Source organism: Rhodamnia argentea, chromosome 9 (assembly GCF_020921035.1).
Source record: "Rhodamnia argentea isolate NSW1041297 chromosome 9, ASM2092103v1, whole genome shotgun sequence".
Taxonomy (NCBI): Eukaryota; Viridiplantae; Streptophyta; class Magnoliopsida; order Myrtales; family Myrtaceae; genus Rhodamnia; species Rhodamnia argentea.
Genome location: NC_063158.1, coordinates 23,378,275 through 23,404,602, shown reverse-complemented (window position 1 = coordinate 23,404,602; position 26,328 = coordinate 23,378,275). Strand labels below are relative to the sequence as shown.

General features: G+C 42.2%; 3 protein-coding genes across 3 annotated transcripts in view; 1 reads left to right on the top strand and 2 right to left on the bottom strand.

The window, feature by feature from the left end:
* Positions 1 to 26,328, top strand: part of LOC115739662 (equilibrative nucleotide transporter 3-like) — a 469,706-nt gene that overhangs the window by 155,071 nt on the left and 288,307 nt on the right. The gene's annotated exons all lie outside the window — the stretch shown is intronic.
* Positions 1,150 to 7,661, bottom strand: LOC115739833 (protein TRANSPORT INHIBITOR RESPONSE 1-like). Its single transcript, XM_030673113.2, has 4 exons — positions 6,616 to 7,661; positions 4,378 to 4,870; positions 2,872 to 3,642; positions 1,150 to 1,464 (listed from the first exon to the last, which is right to left on the bottom strand). Exons 1-3 carry the CDS (start codon positions 7,107 to 7,109, stop codon positions 2,887 to 2,889), a joined length of 1,743 nt encoding a protein of 580 aa, XP_030528973.1. The 5' UTR covers positions 7,110 to 7,661; the 3' UTR covers positions 1,150 to 1,464; positions 2,872 to 2,886.
* Positions 11,203 to 17,221, bottom strand: LOC115739834 (protein TRANSPORT INHIBITOR RESPONSE 1-like). Its single transcript, XM_030673115.2, has 4 exons — positions 16,322 to 17,221; positions 14,185 to 14,677; positions 12,536 to 13,306; positions 11,203 to 12,092 (listed from the first exon to the last, which is right to left on the bottom strand). Exons 1-3 carry the CDS (start codon positions 16,813 to 16,815, stop codon positions 12,551 to 12,553), a joined length of 1,743 nt encoding a protein of 580 aa, XP_030528975.1. The 5' UTR covers positions 16,816 to 17,221; the 3' UTR covers positions 11,203 to 12,092; positions 12,536 to 12,550.

Here is a 26,328-nt window from a genome sequence, read left to right as displayed (position 1 = left end):
TCGTCATACAGCATCCACGTTAGCGCTAGCAAATTAAACTTGGCCGAATGGACTGAATTGGCACAATTACAAAAGGTTTAGTATCGAATCGACCAAAAAAAAGATTATGACTTTTTTTTTTATTAATAGAACTGAATTGTCACAATTACAACAGAATTATGACCTTTTTGATAATTTTCCCACGCTTAAACTTATCACTACAATTCATTTTGGTACCCAAATCATAATTTACCTATGCCACTATCGATTTAGTATAGTACCCCGAGCTAGTCTCCCTCAAGCTTTTGCCCCACCGGCTAGTCGCAAGAACCTTTGAACTCAACCATCTTCGAATCGAATTAACAGCAGCAGCGGCTCACCACCTGAACGTTGCTCTTCTGTACTCTTTACTAGCGAATTTCAATATCAACCGAGTTCCAAAATAACTGAGATATCACGTACCGTTAGCGACTAAACACAGACTAATCTTGCCAAACACACTGGCCGGAATATTACTAATCGATTGAAGTCGCACTGCAAGGGCATCAAATAAAAGCGCTGAGGAGATCAGAAGTAAAAGAAATCTGAAACATTTGCCGCCGGCAAACGAGGAAGTTAAGTGCACTGGGTTGCAAATGTAAATGGCAGCTCCTTCCGGGAGCTTCAGACAACGCTATGTAGGCCAAACTCTTGTGCATTCAGACAATAGCCGAAGTTCCTCTCAGATTTGCCATCACTATGTAGCGCCATGCATCTTCCTAGAAACTTTAAGCATATACCAGTCACAATCTTACCCTATTTGTTCGCCTTCAGCATTTTCTGATCCATATACCAGGTAGGCAGCAGAAAGTGCAATCTCTTCTCCACGCTTAAGCTCTCCTGCCCATCGGAAATGGATTCCCTAACATTGGGGATCCATATTAGGGGTAACATAACCTCTCATGGGGCCGTCCATTTCCCATCGGATGGTCAACAATCAGTCAATTCAAATTTTGAGAGGAGGAAAATTTTGGTGGGAAATTTTTTTTTTATTGACACAATTGATTGTTGACCATCTGATAAGAAATGGACGGCCCGATGAGGGTTATGTTACCCCTAACATGGATCCCCAATGTTAGGAGATCCAGATCCCTGCCCATCTTCATTCAGCAATACATAGTCTAATGATTTTGAGCTGCGGCTTTTTTTGGTAAGAGGAAGAAATAATTTCATTACTAAACAGCAGAGTTTACATCAACAAGAGTTAAATGACACTCGGTAGGAAATACAATAAAAGGAAGGAAATTTCACGAGTCTACAAGAAGTTAAATTTCAAGGCGTCTTGCCACAACAAATTGAGCACCTCAGGCGGCAGCCTTGTGAAACAGTTCGAGGCAACAGGAACGCGAGTTCTGTCCCATCCCCCCAGCTACAGCATTAGCACGAGTGCCAACTTTGCACAACACAGGCTGCCCTCCAAAGTTCCAGAATCCTGGCACCAGCTTCCTGCAATCAGATACGCATGAATCGACATGCTATTATGAGCAGAACGCATACTGAAAGGCATAAAATATGACATGTTGCAACATGTTCAACCTGTCATTCAGTTGACCCCAATTGAGAAAAAGAAAACGATATGCCCAGAGTCAAATATATCTGTAAAAAACAGTTCTTCCGGAGGGTCTGTCGCCAGTTCCATGTTGCAAACGCAGTATCCTTGCTAGTAATTTCCTCAATGTGTTAGTAATTTTCTCAACATTGATTTATAACTTGAAGCTAGAAAGTTTATTATCAGAGATGGAAACTTTCCAAGCAAACTAGCTAGTAACTTCCACGGTCACTGGGCCATAAAAGGATTCCTCCGCAGCCAGTCAACATAAACGCCAGCCAACTGAATAGTATCTGGCTCAGGTGGCAATGGGCAATCTAAAAGAGTCCAAACTCCCTGAGTTAATGGTCATGTTTTCTGTATCGTTAGACAGAGGACAGACTATGGTAACATTAATTCCCCTATTCATGAAGCAGAACTTCCTGGGGGCCTTTAAATGAAGGCGAGGCAACAAGATGAAGATTAAAGCGTGTCGTGGTGCTAGTTTCCAGATCTATTCCCACTCAGCTTTCTCGTAAAAGGGCTAGGATATGCAGTGAACTTGCAAGCAGAGTGGGCTTCCATTTGAAGATAGATCTAGGCTCTAAGATCAAGGCCCTCTTCTCAACGGTTTTCCATAGGAATGGCAAAAACAATCCAGAAGATGACAAGTGACTCAAAAAATTGCACAAGTTTCGAATGTAATGATGCCCAAAAAAGAAGAGAGAAGAATTCAAATCATATACTTCAGCAAAACAAGCCAACAAACTATCCGGTTCTCCCATATGCCATGAATGGGACCGCTCTTAGGGACCAATTGGTTTTCTACTTTTAATGTTGATTGCTCATTGTCTTATCATGAAATGGGATTCTTGACCATGAAGAGCCCACGTTACAATGAAAAAAACAGCACCCCACATGGCAAGTACATTTTGTAAGGGTGATTGTATAACGGAGGGGGACCAGAACTATCTAGTAGATTTGAAGTTCTAGTAGAATCTGCACGTGACTTTCCACATAACATGTGAGAAATATATAATTCAGGAGCCCAGATACTAGTTTTTGCTCAATAGAAATAAGGTATCTGTTTAACGCAAGATGCATGCGCATTCTAAAACTGAACCACCTCTAGAAAGTACGTGTGTAAATAAATTTAGCACAACATCCTTTACATTCTCTTCGAATGCACCGATTTGAATCATTTTCTTTCTCCCCATCTATGATGAATATTGCTTGTTTCTGACTTTAACTACAAGGAAATTGTAAAGCGCCATAATCTTCTGCATTTGTGGATGCACAGAGAGAGAGAGAGAGAGATTAATTACCTCTAATTATCAACTTCATAGAGTATGGACAAAAGATGGAGCATCTGTCCTTGGTCCAGCAACAGTACGGTAAACATAAACTTTATAAGACTGGCCATCATCCATATCCTCATCCTTCATTACCTCAACATTCAACCGTGGCCTTTGCCTAGCCAACATCTTACAACCATTTAGCGTCACTTTGCAAGCAGACATCCACAAAGATCTCATTGACTCGTACTTCTCCAGGCCCGAAAGAAGAGCTCCGTTACCAAATGGACTATCCCTTATTTCAAGTTTCCTCAACTTTGGGCAACCATCCAGTATACACTGCATTCCGCGATCACTACCCCCAGCAAAAGCCACCGACAGCGTTTCCAAGTTCTTAGCATATCTTCCGATATACTCGAATGTCAAGTCAGTCAAAAGACCAGAAACCCCGAGCCTTCGGAGATTCGTGCAAGTCTTCACAACTGCACCAAAACCTTCGTCCATAGGTTCATTTGTTACGTAATCAGGTTGCCCGGGCTTCATTATGCAAAGACGAAAGTGGGTAAAACCAGGGCAATTCTGCACAATTCTGGCTACAGCAGCATTTGTCATCTGACGGCAAAAGTATAGGACATAGTGGAGCTTGCGGCAGCCAAGCGACACAGCAAGAAAACCTGATTCAGTCACACCCCGATTAATGTCCTGGTCATAAGGATCAGCTGGGAAGACTCGAAGCTCCTCTAAAAGGGGACAATTCGAGGCAACAGCCTGAAGCCCTACATCTTCAATGGTGTCAAGTACCTGCAGTGGGAACTTGATTCAGATATGAACTTCCCTTGTTACCACTCTGCAAGCAGTGCAACTTTAATGTTTTCTCCAGTCACTTTTTATGAGCAGTGCACCAGTTATGACCTAAAAAGCAATGCTAAAGATCTGTGAAACTACCGGTGCATTATCTGGATTTGCAGTTAATGTCTATTTGTTAGAGTAACACCAACAAATAACTAAGAAAAAGCAGAGTTCATTCTAGCTGAAAATAAACGATTAACATATACACCGTAGAGAGCTTGTCCTCGGTCACCTTACTTGAACTAAAAGTAAAAATATGGATCTCTAAGTAGAGAAGGCCATAACTAGTTAATGTGAATGGTGATATTGTTGGCAATGGATCTAAGTCGAAGCTGATCTCATACAGTTTCACATAACATTGAGAAGGATCTCGCATAGAAAATGAGGATCCATTTCTCCTTTTTTTTGCTTGCATTACTCAGACTGGTTAATGAACAGAACCTCTAAATTGAATACAACAGAAAGCAGTGAATGCCTGTGATACTGTTACTACTACAAGCACAAACATTGTGAAGTCCGGTGTAAAAAGATAGTTGAGTCTAGTAGACGCTAACTTCACATGCCGACTCAGCATTACTTCAAAGACTCGTAGCAGAGATCTTCTCCACTGAAGAGTAATTTTTCCCATACAAAATGCAAAGCTAATCTCTCAAGAGTCAAGAATAAAATTAAAGGTGAAAAGCATACCCAGAGACGCTGAAGATGTGGACAGTGGGCAACAAGCTTAGCAAGTTCTTCACTTGGCAAAGCAGCATAACTTAAATTCAGAAAAGTCAAATTTGTACAGGCTGGGTAAAGAACTGGTAGATATAGTGTCGTAGCTTCCCATGAGCCAGAGAGAGCATGCAGATTCTTGCAACCAATGAAAGCTCTTTCAAGTTCCTCATACTGGTGAGCAGTAAGCTCTTGTAAAAACGAACCAGTACCAAGCTCGGTCAATTGAGGCGCACGGACAAGCAGCCTCTGTAATTGTTCTAGCGTAATATTTTTATTAACCTTCAAAATCTTCAGTGACTTACACTGACTTACGAGCCTCTCAAGAGCATCAAAATTCACGTCACTACTCAGACTTGCAAAGTTCAGCACCTCCAATGATGTGAAGTTTTCGGGGAAGCAACTTAACCAGTTGCCACTGATATCATCAATGCCATTCTCTTGTATATCCAGCTCAGTCAAATGTCTATTCAGCAAAAACAATTGAAAAATGAGAAGTGTATGACATACCACCAATCAAGAATTTACTGATAGATTGAATTCAGCGTCTAGTATAATCAATTATCTAGAATCATGATCTACAGTAACTTTCATTTTGGCAAGTAATGATCACAAAAACTAAACATAGACCACAGAATACAAAACGAACGATGTGCCCTCGCACCAGAAGGAAAGGACCATTTGATTGACATAACGAGGTACATTTAGTTATTAGGAACTTCAATACTTGGAAGTAGAATGCTGAATTATTTTCACATCTTATACAGTTGGAGGACTTCTAGCAAAGAGATGATTACCGTGTTTCGTGTCAGATGTTTGAACATATTGATGCTAAATCTAATATCTTAATTGACGCACATAAGTGATACCTTCCTGGAAACCAAATGACCAGTTACCTGGCAATAAAATATATGTGCATGAAGTTCATTCTTTTCACTCGAAGATAGAGTCATGTGCTAACACAATCAAAGGCTGGCATTACTCCTTGATCAGACAGCATTGTGCAAGTCAAGAGTGTCCAGAGGACAGCCACTCATGCCCGAGCCTGAGTCTCCCCCCTCCTTTCTTCCTCCTCCTAGTAACTCGCTTGTTTTTTAAAGTTATACAACGTGGAAGGAAGTAGATTGGCTTATCTTTTTGTCTTTTATAAAAGCTAAAAAAATTCTATTGAGGTATATCAATGGTAAGTCAACACTTACATAAAGACAATTCTAAGTAGAACTATCCACTACATATCAAATATCTAGCCCTTCCTATCTCGTGTTTGAAGGAAGTAAAAAATGAGCACTTTATTGCAAAATCAGTCTCTACTCCTTACGACTTAAAACTCTTCTTAGTCCCCCCCAGCACACTGGCCGAAAAATTGTGGTAGAAAGAGATCATTCATAGGTTTTCAAGTTCACCGTGCCATCTATTGCCATCTAAACGCCAAGTTCTGCTGATTCCAATCGAAATGTGAAACCCTTTCTTCACTTACATTTGTGTATCCTCTGTAGCACAAAGAACCCCTTACCCCAGACCTTCATAGCAAAGATTGATTGCTCACCCATGTCCTTGCAATGTGTGAGCCAGTGCCGTTGCACCAATCCTACTCTCGAGTATAGAATCACAATTCGTTCAACTCAAATCTTCCATGAAGCGGCAAATACAAATCAAATGTCTGACATAGCTCGTAGATACCCAACTCATTTATATTTACAGGTGTTTTGCACAAAAGACCGCGATAAAAAAATTCTCTCCAATAATTCATCCAGCACAGCTAACATTGTCACGCCTTTTGCCCCCATAAATAGACATCTAGATAATTCTGCGTGTGACGACCTCAATTAATAGAGGCCACCCATTAAATGCTCAATTAACAGGTCAAACGTCACATCAAGAAAGGAACACCAAAAAGATGAGGAAAAGAAAGGGCCAAAAAAGAAAAGCAGAAGCACTTCACTCCAACTTTCCCAAATTCAACACCACATGAAAGAAAGAAACGAACACGACCCTTTGTTCCTCCTCCCAATCCCTCATGGAATAAACAACACAAATCAGATTAAATCCCTCATTCTACACATATTCATTTGCAGTTTAAGAAGAATCAGCTTTAATTTTGCTAAGAATCTTTAATCTTTCACCATCGCTTAAGCAAGCTAGTATTCACTGGAATTGAGAACTCCGAAACCAATTAAGCGGGGGTAACAGACAGATATGGTATTCGCGCACCTGCAGTCAGTTGCGATTGCCTCGAGACCATTCGTACTGAAGCCATCGCAGCTTAGGAGCGAGAGCGCCCTGAACTTCTGGAACTTGCGAGCCAAGAACTTCAAGCTCTCGTCCGTCACGGTCATCCTCTTGAGCCTCAGCTCCTCAAGCAGCGGATACTGATCCGCGAACACCGCGAGCCACGCGTGCACTTCTGCCCCCCAGTTCGGCGGCACGAGGTTGAAGTCGGAGAACCGGGGCTTCCCCTTGAGCGTGACGCTGCGGATGTTGGGGAACCGGCGGGCCACGATCTGCGGCGACACGGCGTAGCAGTTGCCGATGAAGACGTGCCGCCGCGTCCACCGCTCGGCGTTGTACCAGGCCTTGGACACGAGGGAGACGGCGCTCCGGTCCCGGTGCGAGTCTATGAGGGAGAGAATCCGCTCCAGGACATCGTTCGGGAACTGTATCACGCGAGTCGACTCGGCCGAGTCGCGCGATTTACTCGGATCCATGACCTCCCCCACCCCACCCCACCCCACCCCCACGTGGAAATTACCAAGACCCCAAGCTCATGACTTCGTTCCGGATCGATCGTGGACGGCGGACGATGGTCAACCCCAAAGCTCAATGTAGCTAGCTGGTCGCAAAGGGTCTTTGCTTGAGGAACGAGCTGGAAAAACCTTCTCACTCGAGCGAGAGGGACGCGAGGAAAAGACCCAGAAGAGGATTCGAAGACCGGGAGTCAAAGATTCGATTGGAGATTGGAAACAGAGAGCAAAGATTCAGATTTGATACATGGGTCCAGGAGATTGAGATTGGAGTTGGAGTGATACAAACTGGAGCGTGGAGGGGGAGAAAGGGGGAAGAGAAGAAGCGGAAGGGTGGAGGCGAAATGGGTAATATAGAGAGAGAAGGAGGAGAGAGAGAGAGAAGAGTCGATGTCAAGATGACAATAATGGAGGAGATTATTGTGATCCCTGTTTAACTCCACCCAAAGGTGAAGCTGACACACTCAGAAATGGCAATTTGGGCAGACACAGAAGTGAGAGAAAGGGTGAAGAGAGAGAAAGGGAGAAGAGAGAGAGAGAGAGGGAGGGGGAAGGAGGGACGGAGGGAGGAATCGTCGGGGTCGTAGCCCACCATACCTAATCTCGGGCCTCATGTGCGCCCGGGTGGACAGCCTACGGGATGCCGCCACGTGGACGGACCTTATCGGAGATGAAGACTGTGTCTGGCATTGACTTTAGTGTGACCTTTGCTGGAAGCGTACTTTTGAGGGTAATAGAGCAATTTCGGAAAATTTAAGAATGCCATCTTTTATTTTACATTGAATTTTCCTTTTTTTTTTCCTTTGTATTTTCAACTCATCTATAGCACAGTGAGAATTGTAGTATTTCTTCACTTGGATACTTAAAAAGTGCCCGCTAATCCGGGTGCCATGGCACTCTACTGATCTTCTCTAAGTAGATTCGCGCGACTAGCCGATGCTATTGGGAGTAACCCCAAGGCGATGCACACATACCGTTATGTTTGTGCGCAATCCTGACCGTTGACATCGGAAAAAAAAAATGCTCGAGCATTTCGCGAGAGAGATTGGCTCGCTCGTACGGTAAAGAATAAGGTTCCTATTTTCCTTTCTCTTCGGAACTCGAAAAAAAAAAAAAACCCCTTGGAATATTCTTAAAACGAACTAAAAGGGGAAATTCAATAAATAGCAATTGGCGAATGCACAGTACAAGAGCTATTCCGCTAACTGAGTTCGTTCTTTGTTTACTAAATATGTGTGTTTTGATAATTGCATCTCCTGTGCATGTGGCAAGACAGAGATGGTTGGTAAGTACATTCAATGGGGGACCCCACTCATATTTTCAAAGTTTCCTTAAAAATATATATGTATTTTTTATTTTTTTTTTGTATTTTGATAATTAATATGAGTCATTGATTTAAGCAGCTTCGATCCCCACTAAACTTTTGTCAACATGGTCTGTCCCTTCACAAAAAAAAAAATGTTTTTTGAGCAAACCCTAATTGTAAATTTGTAATAATGGAAAATATGTTCACGGATTCACATTTTTTTTTTTTACAAAGATAGATCACTTGAACCCAGTAAAACATAGATGAAATATTTTTTTTTTTTAAAAGAAGCTATTACTAGGGCATTTCTTATCCAACATAAAGCAGAAAAATTAATTTCCGTTTTCAGCGGTCTCTATAGTGTTTCAGGTGGTTCCAACGGGACCGGACCGGCAAATCTTCTAACGTCCGTTGAGCGTATTCGAGTTAAGCTTAATCCATTTCCACACGTCTATGCACAAAAGCATATGATTGTTTAAAATGTTTAAGCATGCCGTATCTTCTAATCTATTCAATAATTATATTATTTTTTTGCCGAATTTCAAACTCATAATAAAATTAGTTGACATGACGTGTTCGGTTTGAATCATACACACGAAAAAAAAAAAAAAAAGGATTATGACAAGACATGTTTATGATACACGATTAGAAATTGCTCGCCCAATTCTACGGGGATACTAAAGTGGACACTACTTATTATAAACTAACAGCTCTAGTGGTCATAACACTTGACATATAAGTCAGCATCGTGCTTCAGTTACCATCCTATTTTCTAATTGACATTTAGTAATATTCTTGTCACGCTTGAGTTGTCATCGTACTTTTTATGATTTTAAAAGAATCGTACAATGTACGTACTTCCACGATCAACTTCTTGTGCAGCCTGTGTGCATTCTAAAATCCTCTTTATAACATTAGGAACGTAAGAAAGTGAAAACAAGATGCCTATCATGGCAGCCGCCGAACGATTAAATGGTAAAGCAGCGACGCACGATGCTAAGGGCATTCCTGCTCTTTCGGGGTTGCGATCCGATGATTCTGGATTTTGTTCCTGCCCTCGGGGATTCGAATTTATGCGCGAAGACCGCGGCGGTGGATCGTTGCGCTAGTTCTCCTCCGGGTGGCCGGGTTATTGCAACCGTCCGCCCGCGTTACGGAAGAAATAAATGGTATAACAGCGATACCTTCTAGCGTATCTTGGCAAACTGCTACGCCTTTCACATTTTTCAGGTGAAACTTCTAGCATTTTAAAGTGATGCAAAAGAACGTGCAAGGGGTTGGACTTGCCAGCTAGCAAGTGATGTGCCCTCGACCCCCGAGGGGTGGGGGGCGCTTTGGTAGAGTCACTCTAATTTTAGAAAAAGTATCCAAAAAGTCATAAACATATTGTGTTTGTATTAGTTCAGTCTTAAACATTTTAATTATGTCAGTTTAGTCTTAAATATTTTACGATTGCCAATTAAGTCCATCCAGCCAAATTAGACCAAAAATTACTGATTAGATGCCGCACGTCCTATGAGGCACAAATGACGCGAATGTTGACAAATTTTTTTTTTGGTTTGAACTATTTTTCTTTTTGGCTTTTTTTTTCCTCTTTTTTTTCTTTCCCTTTTCTTCCGGCCACAAGCCATGGCCCGTGAGGGTTGGCCTCCCCTTGGTGAGGGCAAGCACCGGCGATGGCCCCCTCGCTAGACCCGGCAAGGCCAACCGTCGCCCAAGCCGAGGTTTGGCCTCGTCGGGAATCGCCAAGGCAAGGGCTGGCTTGGGTGAGGGTCTCGACTAGGTCAACCCATACCCAAGCCAAAGCGGCCTCGCTCTCGTTAGATTTGGCAAAGGGGGCCCCTTGTCGATGGGCCGGTGGTTGGCGATTAGCAAAAAGAGATGGGAAAGAAAGAGAAAGAGAAAATTTATAAATAAAAGTTAAATGTGTTAGTAACGGTCGTGCCACATAGGACTACCAGTACCCACGCCAATGATCTCCGGCCTAAATTGACAAAACGTGAAAAAGTTTAAGACTAAATAGTCTAACTGAAAGGTTTGTGACTGAATTAGTATAATACAATAGGTTAAGGATTTTTTTTTTTTACTCTTCCCCTCTAAATTTTTCTTTTATATGAGAATGTGCATTTTTAAGAGAGAAGACATAAGGTAAAGACCTCAGCGGCTTTGTAAGTGGCTAAGCCCTTGATTAGAATCTAACGGATCATGTATTTAAATCCCAATGTCACTCAATTATATGAAACTTGGAGGGCCACACCAATCAAGTTGTGGGTGCAGCCTGACACGATGCATGTGAATGAGTCGATTTGCGTGCATATGTAGGGATTAATCAAGCTGCAAGATTCGAATATCCCATGTTATAAACGAGACATTTGTACCCATGACGTTAATGAAGCGCACATATATCTCAAACAATTGCAATAATCTGATGCAAGATTTGCCTACACTGTGTATAATATTGATTATATTTAGCGCTTAATTAGTACCGCTCCAATGAATGTAACCCTATTATGTTAGGGCAGCTCTTTGTGGGAATGCAATGTGAATCCTATCATATCAAGATGCGTTATGAAGAATGCTCTTGAGCATTCATTCCCCTTCCACTTGGCAAAGTCCACTGAAAGTGTCAACTCATCATCTGGACGTCTTTCGAGTAGCGTTTTAGAATCCATTTTAGCATAACCTCACAACAATACCAAACAACCAAAAAAGAAAGCACAAGGTAGCCAGCAACTACAGGCCGCTAGATGAAAATTTGGAACTTTTATTTGATATTTTCCCGTTAAAAGAAAAACTAAAACCCGACTCGCGAATGATTGCCGGAATCACTTGTGGATGCTTCCGGCTGAAAATGTCATACAATCCAGTTGACATTCTAGCAAAAAAAGAACAGTTGACAGTCTCGATCTTGGTACAGACACTGATCTGAAATGCCAAAACCTCCAAATCTGGAAATGTGTTTGTCGTCCGCATAAATGGAAAAAGTCTCACAGAGATGTAGCGATCGGAGAAGATCATTGAGAAGAAGCGTATTGGACGTCGCCACCAGCACCTCGGAACCCGACCCACGTTCTCTCATATACCATAGCTTCAACAGCTATCTTCACTCAAGTTTGAGAATAACTTCGCCATCACATATTTGCAAGCAAGAGGTCCAGAAAGGATTCTTTGCAATTGCTGTGGATGGAAGTCAACTGAAGGAAAGATGAGTCAAAACATCAGGAACATCACCCTCATCTTTTTCTCTTGGCTGTTGATGTCTTGCAATTGATGAAGAATGTTACAGAGATTGATGTGCTTGCAAGGTCAAAATTGATGGGTTCATGCTCCTCTCAAGTCCCCGAGCTGTCTGCCGATGCTCCGAAACATTTGGGAGATCTCTGGTGTTTCTTTTGAACTCCGTCTCACCAACTGCATCATACGCTTTCCAGCACCTTCAAGCAAATGGAGGAGGACACTTGCACTTCATTTTTCCCACCAGATGGATCCATTTTGTTTGCCCTCACAATCTGGAATTAGCTGATCTGCAGAAACCAAGGTAACAGAATGTTCGAGCATTGTGTTAATTCCGCACCCTCAAAGACTCTCTGCACCGGTGCTCTCCACTTCAATCAGACAAAATTCACATGGCAACAAAATGCCCGTAGAGATAAAGACAGCGGAAAGATCAAGTTCTTTTGTCATGTCTGAACACTTGAACTCATAGGGCACCAGCACTCTCCACGTCAGTCAGACAGATGCAGATGGCACACATTCCATACATGTCTCTGAAAAAAAAATGAGAGAATATCATTACGCACGACACAACGCATGAACGGGCACACCTATCAAGCAAAGCAAAACTCCAGCAGTACATGCACAGTTGATCTGACTTCTGCCAGAAGTTGCATTGGGGAAGTACAGGAGGACAGACAATGAGAAGGATGCATGAGTATATAGTTTGTACGCAGCGGAGTATGTGTGAAAAGTGCAGTTGCAATGTATCAAGCTGAGCTAGTATGAGCAGAATTAAACACAACAGATACCTACTTCAAATCATTCTGATAGAAAAAAACTGCTAGCATTTCCATACCAAAGAGAGTACCTTGAAATAATCATTTTAGAGAGTAAAAACAAAAGGTGGGGCATCTCTCCTTGGTCCAGCAACAGTGCGGTAAACATAAACTTTATATGCTTGACCATCACTGCTCTCCTCATCCTTCATTACTTCAACATTCAATCTAGGCCTCTCCCTAGCCAGTACCTCACACCCATTCATTGTCACTTTGCATGCCGACATCCACAAAGACCTCATAGACTCATACTTCTCCAATCCAGAGAGAAGAGCTGCATTGCCAAATGGACAATCCCTTATCTCAAGTTTTCTCAACTTTGGACAACCCTCCAGTACACATTGCATACCCCAGTCGCTGCTTCCAGCAAAAGCTACAGAAAGCGTTTCCAGATTCTTAGCATATCTACCGATATACTCAAATGTCAGGTCAGTTAGGAGACCTGAAACAGCAAGCCTCTGGAGTTTAGTACAAGTCTTCACAACTGCACCAAAAGCCTCGTCCATAGGTTCATTTGTTACATAATCAGGTTGCCCTGGGTTCATTATGCAAAGACGGAAGTGGGTAAAATCAGGGCAGTTCTGCACAATCGTGGCTACAGCTGCATTTGTCATCTGACGGCAGAAGTACAGTACATAGCGGAGTCTCCGACAGCCATACGACACGGCAAGAAACCCCGATTCAGAAACGCCATGATTAACTTCCTCGTCAAAAGGGTTGGCTGGGAAGACCCGAAGCTCCTCGAGGAGTGGACAATTCAGTGCAACAGCTTCCAGTCCTTCGTCTCCCACAGTGTCAAGTACCTGCAGTGGGCCACTTGATTAGTATATAAGTTATTGAGATACCACTCCAAGAAGATTAGAGCTCAGGAGGATCTCCCCTGCTATAAATGATGATATAGCTTCGATTATAATTGACAAATTAACCTCACAACTTGTAATGCCACAGATGCATTCACACATTTGCCACTAAGCTATTTTTAGCAGTAGGAAAAGCACCTGTAGTTTGCTGACAAAATGCGAGACTATTCTAGCTGAAATTTAATGAGAATACATAAAACTTGGAAGAAGTCGTCATTTGTCTTCTCACTCAAGCAAAGAAAAAAACACCATATCATACAAATGGAATCAAAGTGAATGCTTGATAAGAAAGACGATCTTTTCCTTCGGTTGGAATTTTGTTGATCAAAGTTGAAGCAAACACACTTCATTCCGTGCAATTGAAATTAGGACAAAATGCGTCGCAGTTAATATAATAGAATCGAAGATGAAGCAAACGCACTTCATTCCATACAGTTGAAATTAAGACAAAAACCATTGCAGTTGCTATACACTGACTTTAACTGCCTTATGTGTAACAAATCCATGTAAAAGAGAAAATGATCCAAGACATAAATCGAGGAAGTTTCTGCTTCATGCTAAAGAATAGATTAACCAAAGGGTGATGAGATGAAAGGAGTGAGTTTATTAAACGGTGTTGGCACTACGACAAACACCATTGCGCACCTCTTTTGTAATAGAGTTTTCTATTTCTACACAACAAGACAAACTTGCAAATGAGTGAAAGCCTTTAGTAAAGAACTCTACATCAAAGAAAAGCAGAACAGAAGAGATTGTATTTTTACCCTAGCACAAACGATAGATTTTACTTTCAAAGATGTAAATGAAGGAGGAAACCATACCCAGAGGCGCTGAAGACGAGGACAGTGAACAAGAACCTTGGCAAGTTCTTCATCTTGCAAAGCAGTATCATTTAAATTCAGGAAAGTCAAATTTGCACAAGCCAGGTAGAGAACTGGGAGATACAATGCCGTAGCATCATGTAATCCAGAGAGCGTGTGTAGATTCTTGCAACCACCAAAAGCTCGTTCAAGTTCTGAGTACTGGTGAGCATTAAGGTCTTGCAAAAACGAGCCAGTACCAAGCTCAGTTAACCGAGGAGCACGGACAAGCAGCCTCTGTAATTGATCTAGTGTAATAGTTCTATTAACCCTAAGAACCTTCAGTGAATTGCACCGACTTACGAGCCGCTCGAGAGCATCAAAATCAACATCACTACTTAGACTTGCGAAGTTGAGCACCTCCAAAGACACAAAGTTCTCAGGAAAGCAACTCAACCAGTCACCACTATTATCATCAATGCCATTCTCTTGAATATCCAGCTCAGTCAAGTTCCTGCTTACCAAAAGTATAAGGAATATTAGAAGAAATCCAATGAAGACGTAACATATAATCCAGTCGAAATTTAACTATTGGATTCTAATCAATTTTCAGAACAGTTGGTTCTATACAGAAATGCCAAATACAGTACTTGCTTCGCTTCAGCAATCGCGGACCATTGACTCAGTTACCATATAAAGTAAAGATAGACTGAGAAAAAAAGATAATGAATCACAGATTGCACAAAAAACATATTCAACCAGTCAGCATTTGACAAAAGGAGCGTGCCTTAATGCTTACTATGTACTAATTTTTTGCATCGCAAAATAGTGAAGGGCCTCCAGTAAAAAGATCATATTCCCTCTACACATATTGATGTTGGAAAACCAATGGCATTAAGACAGCAACTTTACATGTCTTGGAACCAGTGACCATTTCCCAAGGTGGTGAATCCGTGTAGATGCAGCTTATTCTTTTGCTTTCACTCAATGTCATCTTTTACAATTGAATGGCCACGCTCTAATCTCCCATTATCAGTGTACCCATCAACCACCCACTATCACACAAGTTAAATGTGAGAAGGGCTACTCGTGCCAGATTTGCAGCATTATCGTTTGCTCTTTCCGTTAACAAAACTCAAATCATCAAGGTTCACAACAAGATCACACAGTGACCTCTTTTGGCTCAACAGTTTGTTCACTTGTTATGACCACATCATAGGTCTATCCAGTCTTTAAATGATTCAACAAGGATCCGAAACTTATTGTCCTTGATCTTTGTAGCAGCTAAGTATTCATATACTAACCAGTCTATTTCGACCCCACCCCCCACCAAAAAAAAAAAAAACAGTCTATATCTTGTATATTTCTAATGTATTGAGACAGCTTCTCTCAGTAATTTTCGTAATTATCCAGAAGAATTAATAGGTCCATCCCGGAGTTTCTATAGATTAATCCTGTCATAAAGGGGTTAATAAAGACATTCTGGGGAAAAGACAATCGCATGGTGAGACTAAATCTAAGTAGTTCCAAATTCGTCCCTTCTAAAAAATGTGAGTTCTGAAGAATTGGTTAGCAAAAGTTTTTCCCCCATAAATCCACATCTCCTTAAGATGACCTCAGTTAATAGGCCACCAATTAAATGCTAAACTGACAGGTCAAACATCACTGTCAGAGAAGGAAATGGGGGGAAAAGAAAGAAAAGCAGAAGCACTTAACGCCAACTTTCCCCAAATTCAATCACCACAAGCAGAAGTACAAAACCGCCCTCCCCAGATCCCGACCAGATAAACAGCACAATGAATCAATCTCTGATTCAACTACAGATTCAACCCAATGGATAACAAGAAAAGAAGAAAGACTCTGCACTACACTTGCTGTCTCCAAACTTTCCAATTCACTTTGTTGCTCCACCAAGTGGTGCCTTAATTGGATTCCACGAACCAGAAGTGGATACACCTATCAAGAGGTCCAGTCCACAATCGCATTAGGTCGAGTCGGAATCAAATGTGACATGAGGCAATGCAACTATCTATTGCAGTTTGCGGTCGCTCTAGCTCTCACCAACCACAAATCTAGCTAATTTGAACAAAATATAATCTAAACCATACTGAAGACCAAACAATTTAAGCGATCTAGATATGATAAGCAATGAACCCACCTGCAGCGAGCCGCAATGGCCGCAAGACCATTGGTACTGAACCCATCACAGCTCATGAGCGAGAGAGCCCTGAAGTTCTGAAATTTCAGAGCTAGAAACTTCAAGCTCTCGTCCGTCACGGTCATCCTCTTGAGCCTCAGCTCCTCGAGGGACGGGTACCGCTCCGCGAACACCGCGAGCCAGGACTGGATGTCGGCGCCCCAATTCTGGGGCACGAGGTTGAAGTCGGAGAACCTGGGCTTCCCCTTGAGCGTGACGCTGCGGATGTTGGGGAACCGACGGGCGACGATCTCCGGCGTCACCGAGTAGCAGTTCCCGATGAAGACGCGCGTCCTGGACCACCGCTCGGCGTTGTACCAGGTCTTGGAGACGAGGGACACGGCGCTCCTGTCCTTGTGCGAGGCCAGGAGCGAAAGCACCCGCTCCAAGACCTCGTCCGGGAACTGCGCCGCGCGAGCCGACTCGGCCGAGTCGCGCGATTTCTTCGGATCCATGCGAATTAGGGACGAGCTCGACACAACCAGAGCAGCTCGTCAGCAGCAGAGCATCAACCGGGTAACCCCAGAATCCGGAGAGCTATGGATCTAGGAGACGAAGGAAAACCGAACCCAATTCGACAAAACCAAAGAGCCCTCTGCCCACTCTCTCTCTCTCTCTCACTTCTGCAAGTCAAAGGAGAGAACTTTGGGGAGTGCACGAAGAGCCAAAAGGAAGAGGGAGATAGGGCAATGCGTCTTATAGAGAGAGAAAGCAAGGAACCCACGATAATGAATGGCCGAATGATGTCGACGAAGAAGATGAAAAATAAAGAAACAGTGGAAATTCGGGATCTATAATTGTGATCCCCCTGTTGAGCTCCGCTCAAAGCTGTAGCTGACACAGAAATGGCAAATCGCAGAGAGAGAGAGGGGTATCGCAGCCCACCACCGTACCTAACCTCCGCTCATGTGCGTTCGCAGGCCCGACCAGTCACGACCCGCCACGTGGACCGCTGTTTTGGCCTTTTCCCTTTCTTTGGGGTGGGAGCCACGGCTGTCCGCGCTCGGACAGTACTCGGGGCGATGCATCGCTTGGGGTAAAGCGCATCCGAACCGTCCAACACAGCCCTGGCCGCCGACGTGGCGTGCTGAAGCCCGTCCGATCCATGGTCAACGATGGAGAGATGCGGCTGGGTAAACATAAGGAGCGGCATCGGATGAGTGAGATCTCGCAGTTGATGCGAGGACTAAATAAGAAGGTTAAGATCATTTTTTCCTATGTAAGGAAATGTTAATATATTCATAATTCATATTCATTTTGGGCCAACCAGATGAGTTAAAAACAGGCGCAAGTGATAGCTCCTTCAGGTGTCCAAAGAGAAATTTCCGACGCTAATCATTTTAGAGATTCGAATGCGTTGATCGAATGCTCATCGTTTACGGACGAAATCTAAATGATTTAGAGGCACCGATGTGGATCTTTACTCAACATCTAGTCCTATGTATCAGTTGAGTCTAGACCTTTTGACGTTACATGGATTGCCCTTATTCAAGAGCAGTTTGCGTACGATATTCGAACGAGTGGCTTTCGATTCCCGAGTTGGAATTTTCCCGACACTTTCGACCAACTACCGTGTCGACATCAGGAGTCAACATATGTTCCTCGGTTTGGCGAAGGCTATATATATTCTTTCCTACGTTTTGATGTCACCCCCAGCTCTAGGACCTTTTCGTATGATTAGTGATATAGATAAAATGAAGCTAATCTAAAATCGAATATGGATAAATAATAATGTGCATTTAGCATAAGCTGATCAATGGTTGTGAATTAGAAGCTTTAGCGGTGAAAATCACTAACTAAAACTTCGAGTCTAGGGTCATCAACACGCATTATTTTTGCCCTTAATTCTTACGTATAAAATCACACATATACGCACAACTCGTATTTTGAAAAAGACAAAATTATAGAACCTATTCGACCAAAGAGAAGAGTAAACATAGGACATTAAAAAAAAATACCACGTTAACGTTGTATGTCCGTCGTATTAGACGAATTTAATATGAGTTCTTAATAGTACTAATTTAATTAAAAATTTTTAAAAAATTTAAACTTAATCGCACTTTGGTAACGAGTTTTAGACTTTACGGTCCACTTATTCCTAAAAAGGTCGTGTGTGATCTCTCTCTCTTTTCACCTTTTTTTTTTTTTGGTCGAAATTTTTGTCACAGGCTTACCTATTTGTGGCCCAAATTTTCGGATTGTGCTTTTTTTTTTTTTTCAATTTGGTTGCAAAATACGTGGAGCAAAGCAAGCTGGCAAAAGCCCACAATCCCACGTGCAACTTCACGTGATGGCCTCTGAACATGAAGCATCTCATTACATTAAGATTAATGGCTCACCAGTCTTAAACATTTAATTTTCCTTAATCTCTATATTTAAATATAATAATTACGTCATTAAGATTCGCTTTTAAAAGCCCGCATGGCGCACCCCAAAAAATATCATAGGAAAAACAAAAGGAACGATCAACAAGGGAAGCTTTGTGCTTGGAGCAACTGGCAATCCATCTTCAGAAGGGCCCAAAAAAAAAAAGAAGAAGAAGCTAAACCATCTTCTCTCCTATTAATTCTCTTTAAATATTGCGGTTAATCCTAAAAAAAAATTCACAATTTTCAAATTAAAAAAAAACCATAGAGTAGGGCAGATCGCGATTAATCGATTTTATAGTTTCAAAGAAAATTCAAGAATAATTGGCCGATGGAAATACTTATATTATCTGTACGAATGAATATTTTTTAGGCCGAAAAAAATGTTTCTCGTTCATTCGCTTTTGTAAGCGATCATTTTTCGAGAAAAATGTTTTCCCAATCATTCATTTTTTTTTTTTACGAAATACGCGGAGCCTGAGAGGGATATGAAACGCGCTCCCAGTAGCGTCTATATCGCCTTCCAAGTTCACGCGCATGTCTCGTGACGGACTGTCGGGCCATGCCCCCATCTCGAAAAGAAAATCGCAAAAGAAAAGAAAAGAAAAGAAAAGAAAAATCAGCATCTAAGATATTCCTAACAATGTCAAATCCTTAACAAACTCCAACCCCATTGGTGCACCCTCTAATCATGGCCAATGGTGGGTGACGTCCGCAGCACCCTTTCCCCCAACACTCCCCGAAAGGGGTGGGGGGGTCCAATTTTTAATCTCTTTTGCTTAGACATCCAATGCATATTCAGCAAGCCCATACTCCAATAATAATATTACTTTTCTAATGTTTTGTACCAAATTATTAACATAATGCCGATTAATTTAAAATTACACCCGTGATGCATGTAGGCGTCCTTAACTACGACGGGGCCCACAGATGCCACGTCGATTTTGGAATAAATTATTGGGTCGACGCGATATGGACAATAAACGAGTGATGATATCATTAAAAATAAGAAATCCTAAATTTGGGCCACAAACAGGTACGCCCGTGACAAATATGCCATTTGTTATTTTCCACGTGAAATATACCCGACCAATTTACTGATGCGGAAATACACGCGGTAAGTAACTCGTCTGATGTGAATTCGATATAGCAAAATCACAGCACGAATGGCTCATAAAAAGTCTGTTTATAGCGAACGTGTCATGGGCGTACGGACTCGAGATTTTTAATGGTACAAAAGTTAATTTCACATGAATGTATCTCGAGTGTGCTGGCTTGGGACCTTTTTATGACACCGAAAAATCAGTTTGGAGTGAATCTGTCACGGGGTACGCATGTATCTAGGTACTATAAATTCATGTGAAGAAGGGATGTGGTGGGAGCACAAATATTTGGGTAAATTGTGGGGGGCCAAAGTTGAATTATTTGTGATGTGGGGGTGTGATTCAACGGTGCCAAAAAGTTTAGGTGGACAGGGAGACACGTGCCCACTCCCATGTCCATTTAACAAATGGGAACGATGTGGTCTTTTTTTTTAAAAATTTTTTTTTCCCCTCTCTCTTTTTCCTTTTTTTTTAATTACTTTTTTTTATGGTCTGTCTTTTATTAAACAATCAAATTATAAATATATATTTATTTATAATTTGGCCTCTTTTGCTCTCTTTTCATTTGCTGGACTTCCATGGCAGTTCCATTAAATTTGGGTGGTGGTCCAGTCCCCCTCGGTTGATGCCCTTTTTCGGTTTCAGACCCTAATGCTTATTTAACATCACGATCATGTCGGAAAAAAAAGAAGAGAGAGAGAGAGAGAGAGAGAGAGAGAGAATATTTCCTGCTTAAAATAGTAGGGTGATTTACAAAAAAAAAAATATCAAAAAATTCATTAAAGATGAAATATAATCTAGATATTTCCACGCTCCTTGGTTCTTTGTTGCTGGCCATTAGAATTATCGCCCCCCCTCCCTCCCTCTCTATCCATTCGCCCAGGTTAGTTTCCCCAATTTCATGCTCGAAAAGAAAACCTTAACCATTTCCACGTCGGAGGAAGGTCCGCCGAATTCGATCCCGACTCGGATTAGTTCTTGAGCTCGCGTAGATAGGCGAGAGCATCAGCTCGGCAAATGACCGAGTTTTCGTTCTTATTACATGATCGGGGCATCGGATATTCTCGAGATCATCTGTTGGTAACGATGCGAAAAGGAAGAGGGAAATCATTCGTCAGCAGGGAACTGCGATTGGGAAGGGGCACCTAGAAAACGCGTCGGGGAGTAATTCAAAGGCCCCTTTTCACGAAATTGCAAGAAAAACTGCGGAGAGCTCTTTGACAAAACCCTTTTTTCTAGTGTTTGTCCCCGAACAAGATAAGGGCATCGTACATCGTTGCATATCTCTTTCTGATGGCCGAGAGAGGAGAGGGGGGGCGGGGGGGGCCCACAACCTTATCCAATCAACGTCGGCCCACGAGGCCCGGACGGATGCAACCTCCGGCCTCCACGTGTCGCCGACCCAGTGCGTTGCAAGAACCGAGACACGATCCTACGGAGACAGCTTGTCTACTGTCTAGTAGTGGGCGAAACAGCTCCCCGGGGGGGGTAGGAGGGGCGACATCTCGTTGACCCTGTCACATGCACCATTGAATTTTTGTGTCGCGGGACTCTTGTCGCCGGTCGGTGATCTGTTGTCGCATGCTCGAACCCACGGTTACTTGAAAGAGGATTTTAGCCACGCGACCACCGCCGGGTCGACGACGCTCGGTGGTTGCTATCGAGGGCCGGTTTCGACAACACTCCTCGCATCATACCGCCTTCTCCTCGCCGACGTTTGCTGGTCCCCGTGTCACACAACCATGAGACTTTTCCCTACAAGCGAAGTTCATTCTGGTCAGGATCATTTGAACGTGAGAGAATCTCATAGTCCATCACATGCTCTCGTTCTTGCCACCACCCAAAGGAGGAACAGAGAACAAGAAAGAGCCCACTAAAAGCCCATTCATTCTGAACCTTCATGGATTGGCCCAGCCCGGCCCAGCAAACTAACTCGTTCAATCTTATCCATAAGGCCTCGGTAGCGCGATCGATCGCCCGGATTATGTGAGCCCGATTTATCTTAGCCTTCCGCTGAAATCAAGTGAGTTCACATTTACCAGGGGCATGTAAAAATTTCTCCCGCGCCGAGAACTCCTGACAGGGCTCGATCATCCTGGTTTTCATCCCAAAATGGGATTTTTCCTCGCTGGAGAAACTTCAATCTCAACCATGTTCTCTTTCCTCCCCATCCAAATCCAATGCAATCTCTATAAGCTCTTCCGCACCCTTCAGGTCATGCCACCGTAACCGCCACCTTTCCGGCCATCCCGGGTCGCCACCAGTTGCCGGAAAGTCGCCCTCCGGCGAAGCCTCTGAATCTGTATCCACCACGTACTGGGTCTGTCCTACACACACATTCGGGCCGCCGCCGCCGCCGCCTTCTTGGCCTTCATACCCTTCGCGTGTGACACCTAGAGTCGCTTCCCCGTCCCACCCGGCAAAAGAAATCACGGAACACCGATCCGGTGAAAACCCCATTTCCGATCCTCGTCCAATTGCGAATCTTGAACCAACCCGTACGTTCAAGAAAACGCGAGGGGAGTAAAAGAGGAGAAGAGTGCAGAATGTGAGTGCGATCAAGAATGGAGGGCGCGAGGAGGTTGCAATGGAGTTCGATTCTCGAGGGCGTCTGTTTTCTTCCATCCAAGAAAGAGTTTTCTCGGGAAAATTGAGGTAGGATATAAGAAGGTTACGTAGCCGAAGAGGACATGCATGCGTGGTTTCAAGAATACATCGGAGTCCGAGGTCCCCAGTTCGATTCCTCGCGCCTCCATTTTACTCATTTATAAACTCCCTTTTTCCGTATTGCATGGGTTTCAACAAACCCATCGCTTGCAGACCACGCATATCGAGATTTATTTTAACATTTTCATCAAATCAACCTGCACATAAAGGGGAGTATTGATTAAAGTAATTGGAATAGTTGTCTAAAAAGTCATAAACGTATTATACGACGGCCAATTTAGTCATAATCCTTTGAATTGCGTTATTTTTTTAGAGTCGAGAATTGTCTCAAGAAACCTTTTGACGATTTGCCAATTCAATCTCAAACCTTTTAGTTGTGTCATTTAGTAATTTAGTCTTAAACTTTTCAAAGATATGCCAAGTTAGTCCTAAACTTATTATTTTGGTAATTGGGCGAACCGACTAATATTGCAATTAGGTCAAAAGATTTATGACTAAATTAACACAACCGAAAGGTTTGGAACCGAATTGACAAATCATTAAAAGGTTTATGACTTAATTAGCATAATTAAAATGTTTCGGACTGAATTGGCCGTCGTACAATAGAATTTATGACTTTTTGGATAATCATCCCTATAGAAATTACATCATACGCCATAACTTAATTGCTTAAACTTTCATAACGGATGGTCCCATGCAGTGTTCTTAAGTTTTCCCGAGCATGCGTTAGAGCTCAAAATACTTGATAATTAGGAACATTCCACATTGCAAGTCTGAGGTTGTCGCGACTGCACCACACCTCTACGTACGAAACATTCAATTCTGATATAATTGAAGCTCGACTTTATTTGTCCCTAGACGGCCTCAACGAGAAAGAGAAGCATAATTCATAATTTTTCTTCGATGAGCTCCAGGTTGTACTAGGAACATGGAAGGTGTCTGTTTTTTGTCCATTTGTGCATGTTTATCCACGAATACCACGAGGAGACATAATTGTCTTTTGGCGTTTTCCTAAAGAAGAAAGTAAGTAATAAAGAAGAGAATGTATATGAATATGTTGGCCAAATTCTATGAGTAGATTGCAAAGGCATGATATATTAACATAGTTAAGATGTAAATTATTATATTTTGTGCTATTCAATTGGATGGTCTAACATTTTATGCCATTCCCATTAAGAAAAGCAAGTAATTATCCCAAAAAATTCAATTTTTTTAAAAGAGAATTGAAAAAATTGTCTAAGTCAGTGTCGACCATGTCACTTAGGGGTGCATGACAACCATTCTGTTCCCGAAATAGATTTTCGGTTAGAAATAGATTTTTTCTATTTCTGTTTTTGGATGAGTTTTTAAGCAAAAAAATGCGTTTCATAACGACATAAAATTTATGATTCTGGAATGTAAGTTTGTTTGACAATAGTTGAAAATTTCTACTTCTAGAAATTATTATTTACTATTTAAAAACAAAAAATTATAGTTTATTTTTTACTCCGGCGATGGCGGTGGTGGGCGGCAACGGTTGGCGGTGGGTGATAGAGGTTGGCGGTGACCAGCGGTGGGTGGCGGCGGCCGGCAGTGAGGCGGGGGCCGACTGCGGGTGGTGGTTGGCGGCGCCGGTGGCAGCGCGACCGAGGACAGTGGTTGGCGGCAGCGAAGGTGTGCGGTGGGCAGTGGTTGGTTGCGGCAATTGGCTATGGTCAAGGCTGTGGGTGGTGGCGATCGGCGAAGGTCGGCGGTGGCGTACGGTGAGGCGGCGAGTGATGGCAAGCGGCGATGGGTGGTGGTCGGTGGCGGTCGGCAATGGGATACCGAGGGCGGTGGTTGGCGGCGGTGAAAGTCGGCGGTGGGCGATGGTTTCAGCAATTTCGAGCAAATAGGACTAAATTGGCAAATTGTGAAAAATGTTTAGAATTGAATTGACACAAGCACAATAGGTTTAGGACTTCTTTGATAATTTCCCTTAAATGCGTTGGCTAAATTTTAAGAGAAGATTGCAAAAGCATGATATATTAACATAATCATGATGTAAATTATTAAACTTTGTGCTGCATCCGAAAAAAAAAAAAAAGTTTTGTGCTGCACAATTGGCAAATTGAGAAAAAAAAATTAGAACTGACTTATCACAAATACAACAGGTTTAAGGAGTTTTTGGTAATTTTCACTGAATATGTTGGCTAAATCCTATGAGAAGATAGCAAAAGCATGATATATTAACATAACTAAGATGTAAATTATTAGTCTTTGTGCTTACTCTATTGGATGGTCTTACGTTATTTGTCATTACGATCGAGAAAAGCAACATTTTGACCCCACTCTGCTTTCCTCCTCCAGATCTTCTTTGCTTTTCGCGCTAAAAACAATATTGATGACCAAAATTTGTCTATCAATCTGAGTCTATCAGTCCAATCTGATTAAGACAACTCATTTACATAGACATAGGAGAGATATTGCCCCTTCAAGTGCAAATTATTTCATGTTTCGGCCATTCGTCGAGGTTCTAATTCACATTTTACCAAGCCTGTGTGATTGCTAGCACCTTTCATGAGCTATAATAAGATGCGTTTTCTCATCATAATATTTTAACACTTCAAATTAGGAGTAATCTTCGAACAAAAAAAAAAAAAAAAGGAGTAATCGATTTCAGAATAGGTAGGACCCAGATTGAGAACCTTAAATCTACCTTTTCAGAATTGGTTCATAGTTTTTGGATCTAAAAATCAAATTGATCAACCCTGGAACTTGCTTGGAACCAAACCACCCGGCTCCAAGGTTGACCCGGAACCCGTTTTTTTTTTTTTAATCTTTGTTTCATTTTTTTTTTTAACTACAAAGACATGGAAGATCTACAACCTTGACGGATTTCACATACCATGTTGACCTTAATCAAAAATGAGAAAGGAGAATGAGAAAGTGTTTAAGAGACTTGATTTATGATTTGTTTTGAATCGGTTCAAATTATTTCCTCGTATAAAACTGGGAATCGAGCTTATCAACAACAACTCTCGAATTTTTTAACCTCGGAACCAAACTAATTCTCACGTGAAACCGGCCCGAAACTAGTCGGGCAAAGTCGTTTCAGGTCAATTCTCTAGTTAAACCGACCATGTTGCTCACCTCCACCTTGAATGAAAATCTGAAGATGTACTGTACTATGTAGCACAGACACTCTTTGGGAGCCTACGTATCGTGTCGTGTCGTATCGTGTTGGACACTTTCCTACATTCTAACACTCTCCGACATATGGCCCACACGTGGTCAATGCTCTAGACACGCCAACGACATCGGAGTCTAGCATATCGACACGCACGAGATCAATTTTAAGCATTTTCAATAAATTAGAGATCAAAATGTAAATCTATCAAAAGTATATATACTTAAGTCACAAATCTAACCACCCCGAATTTAATATAACCAGCCAACCCAAAAAAAACCTAATCGTGAATCTCTTATACAAGAAGAAGAAACTCAACACCGATAGTTTTATATACACATTAAAAGTATACATTTAATATATAACATGTCTCAACGTGTCGGAATTCTCTATTTTTTTAGAAATCACGTATCATTGTGTCGTGTCGTGTCGTGTCGGTGTTATATAGGTAGTGTACTTGGGCACTATTTTTTTTTTTTCATCAACTTTTGTTTAGCCGGTCAAAAGTCTAGATGATCAACTCCAACCAACATCAGTGGATCATCCTCTCCTCTCCTTGGCCCAGAGATTCACAACATCTATGATGATCTTTTTGTACTGATATAATCACAACAAACGTTCATAAGTCCCATAGAAATCCAAATTTGCTCCAAACTTCCAAATTTCTCGATAAAAAAAAGTGCA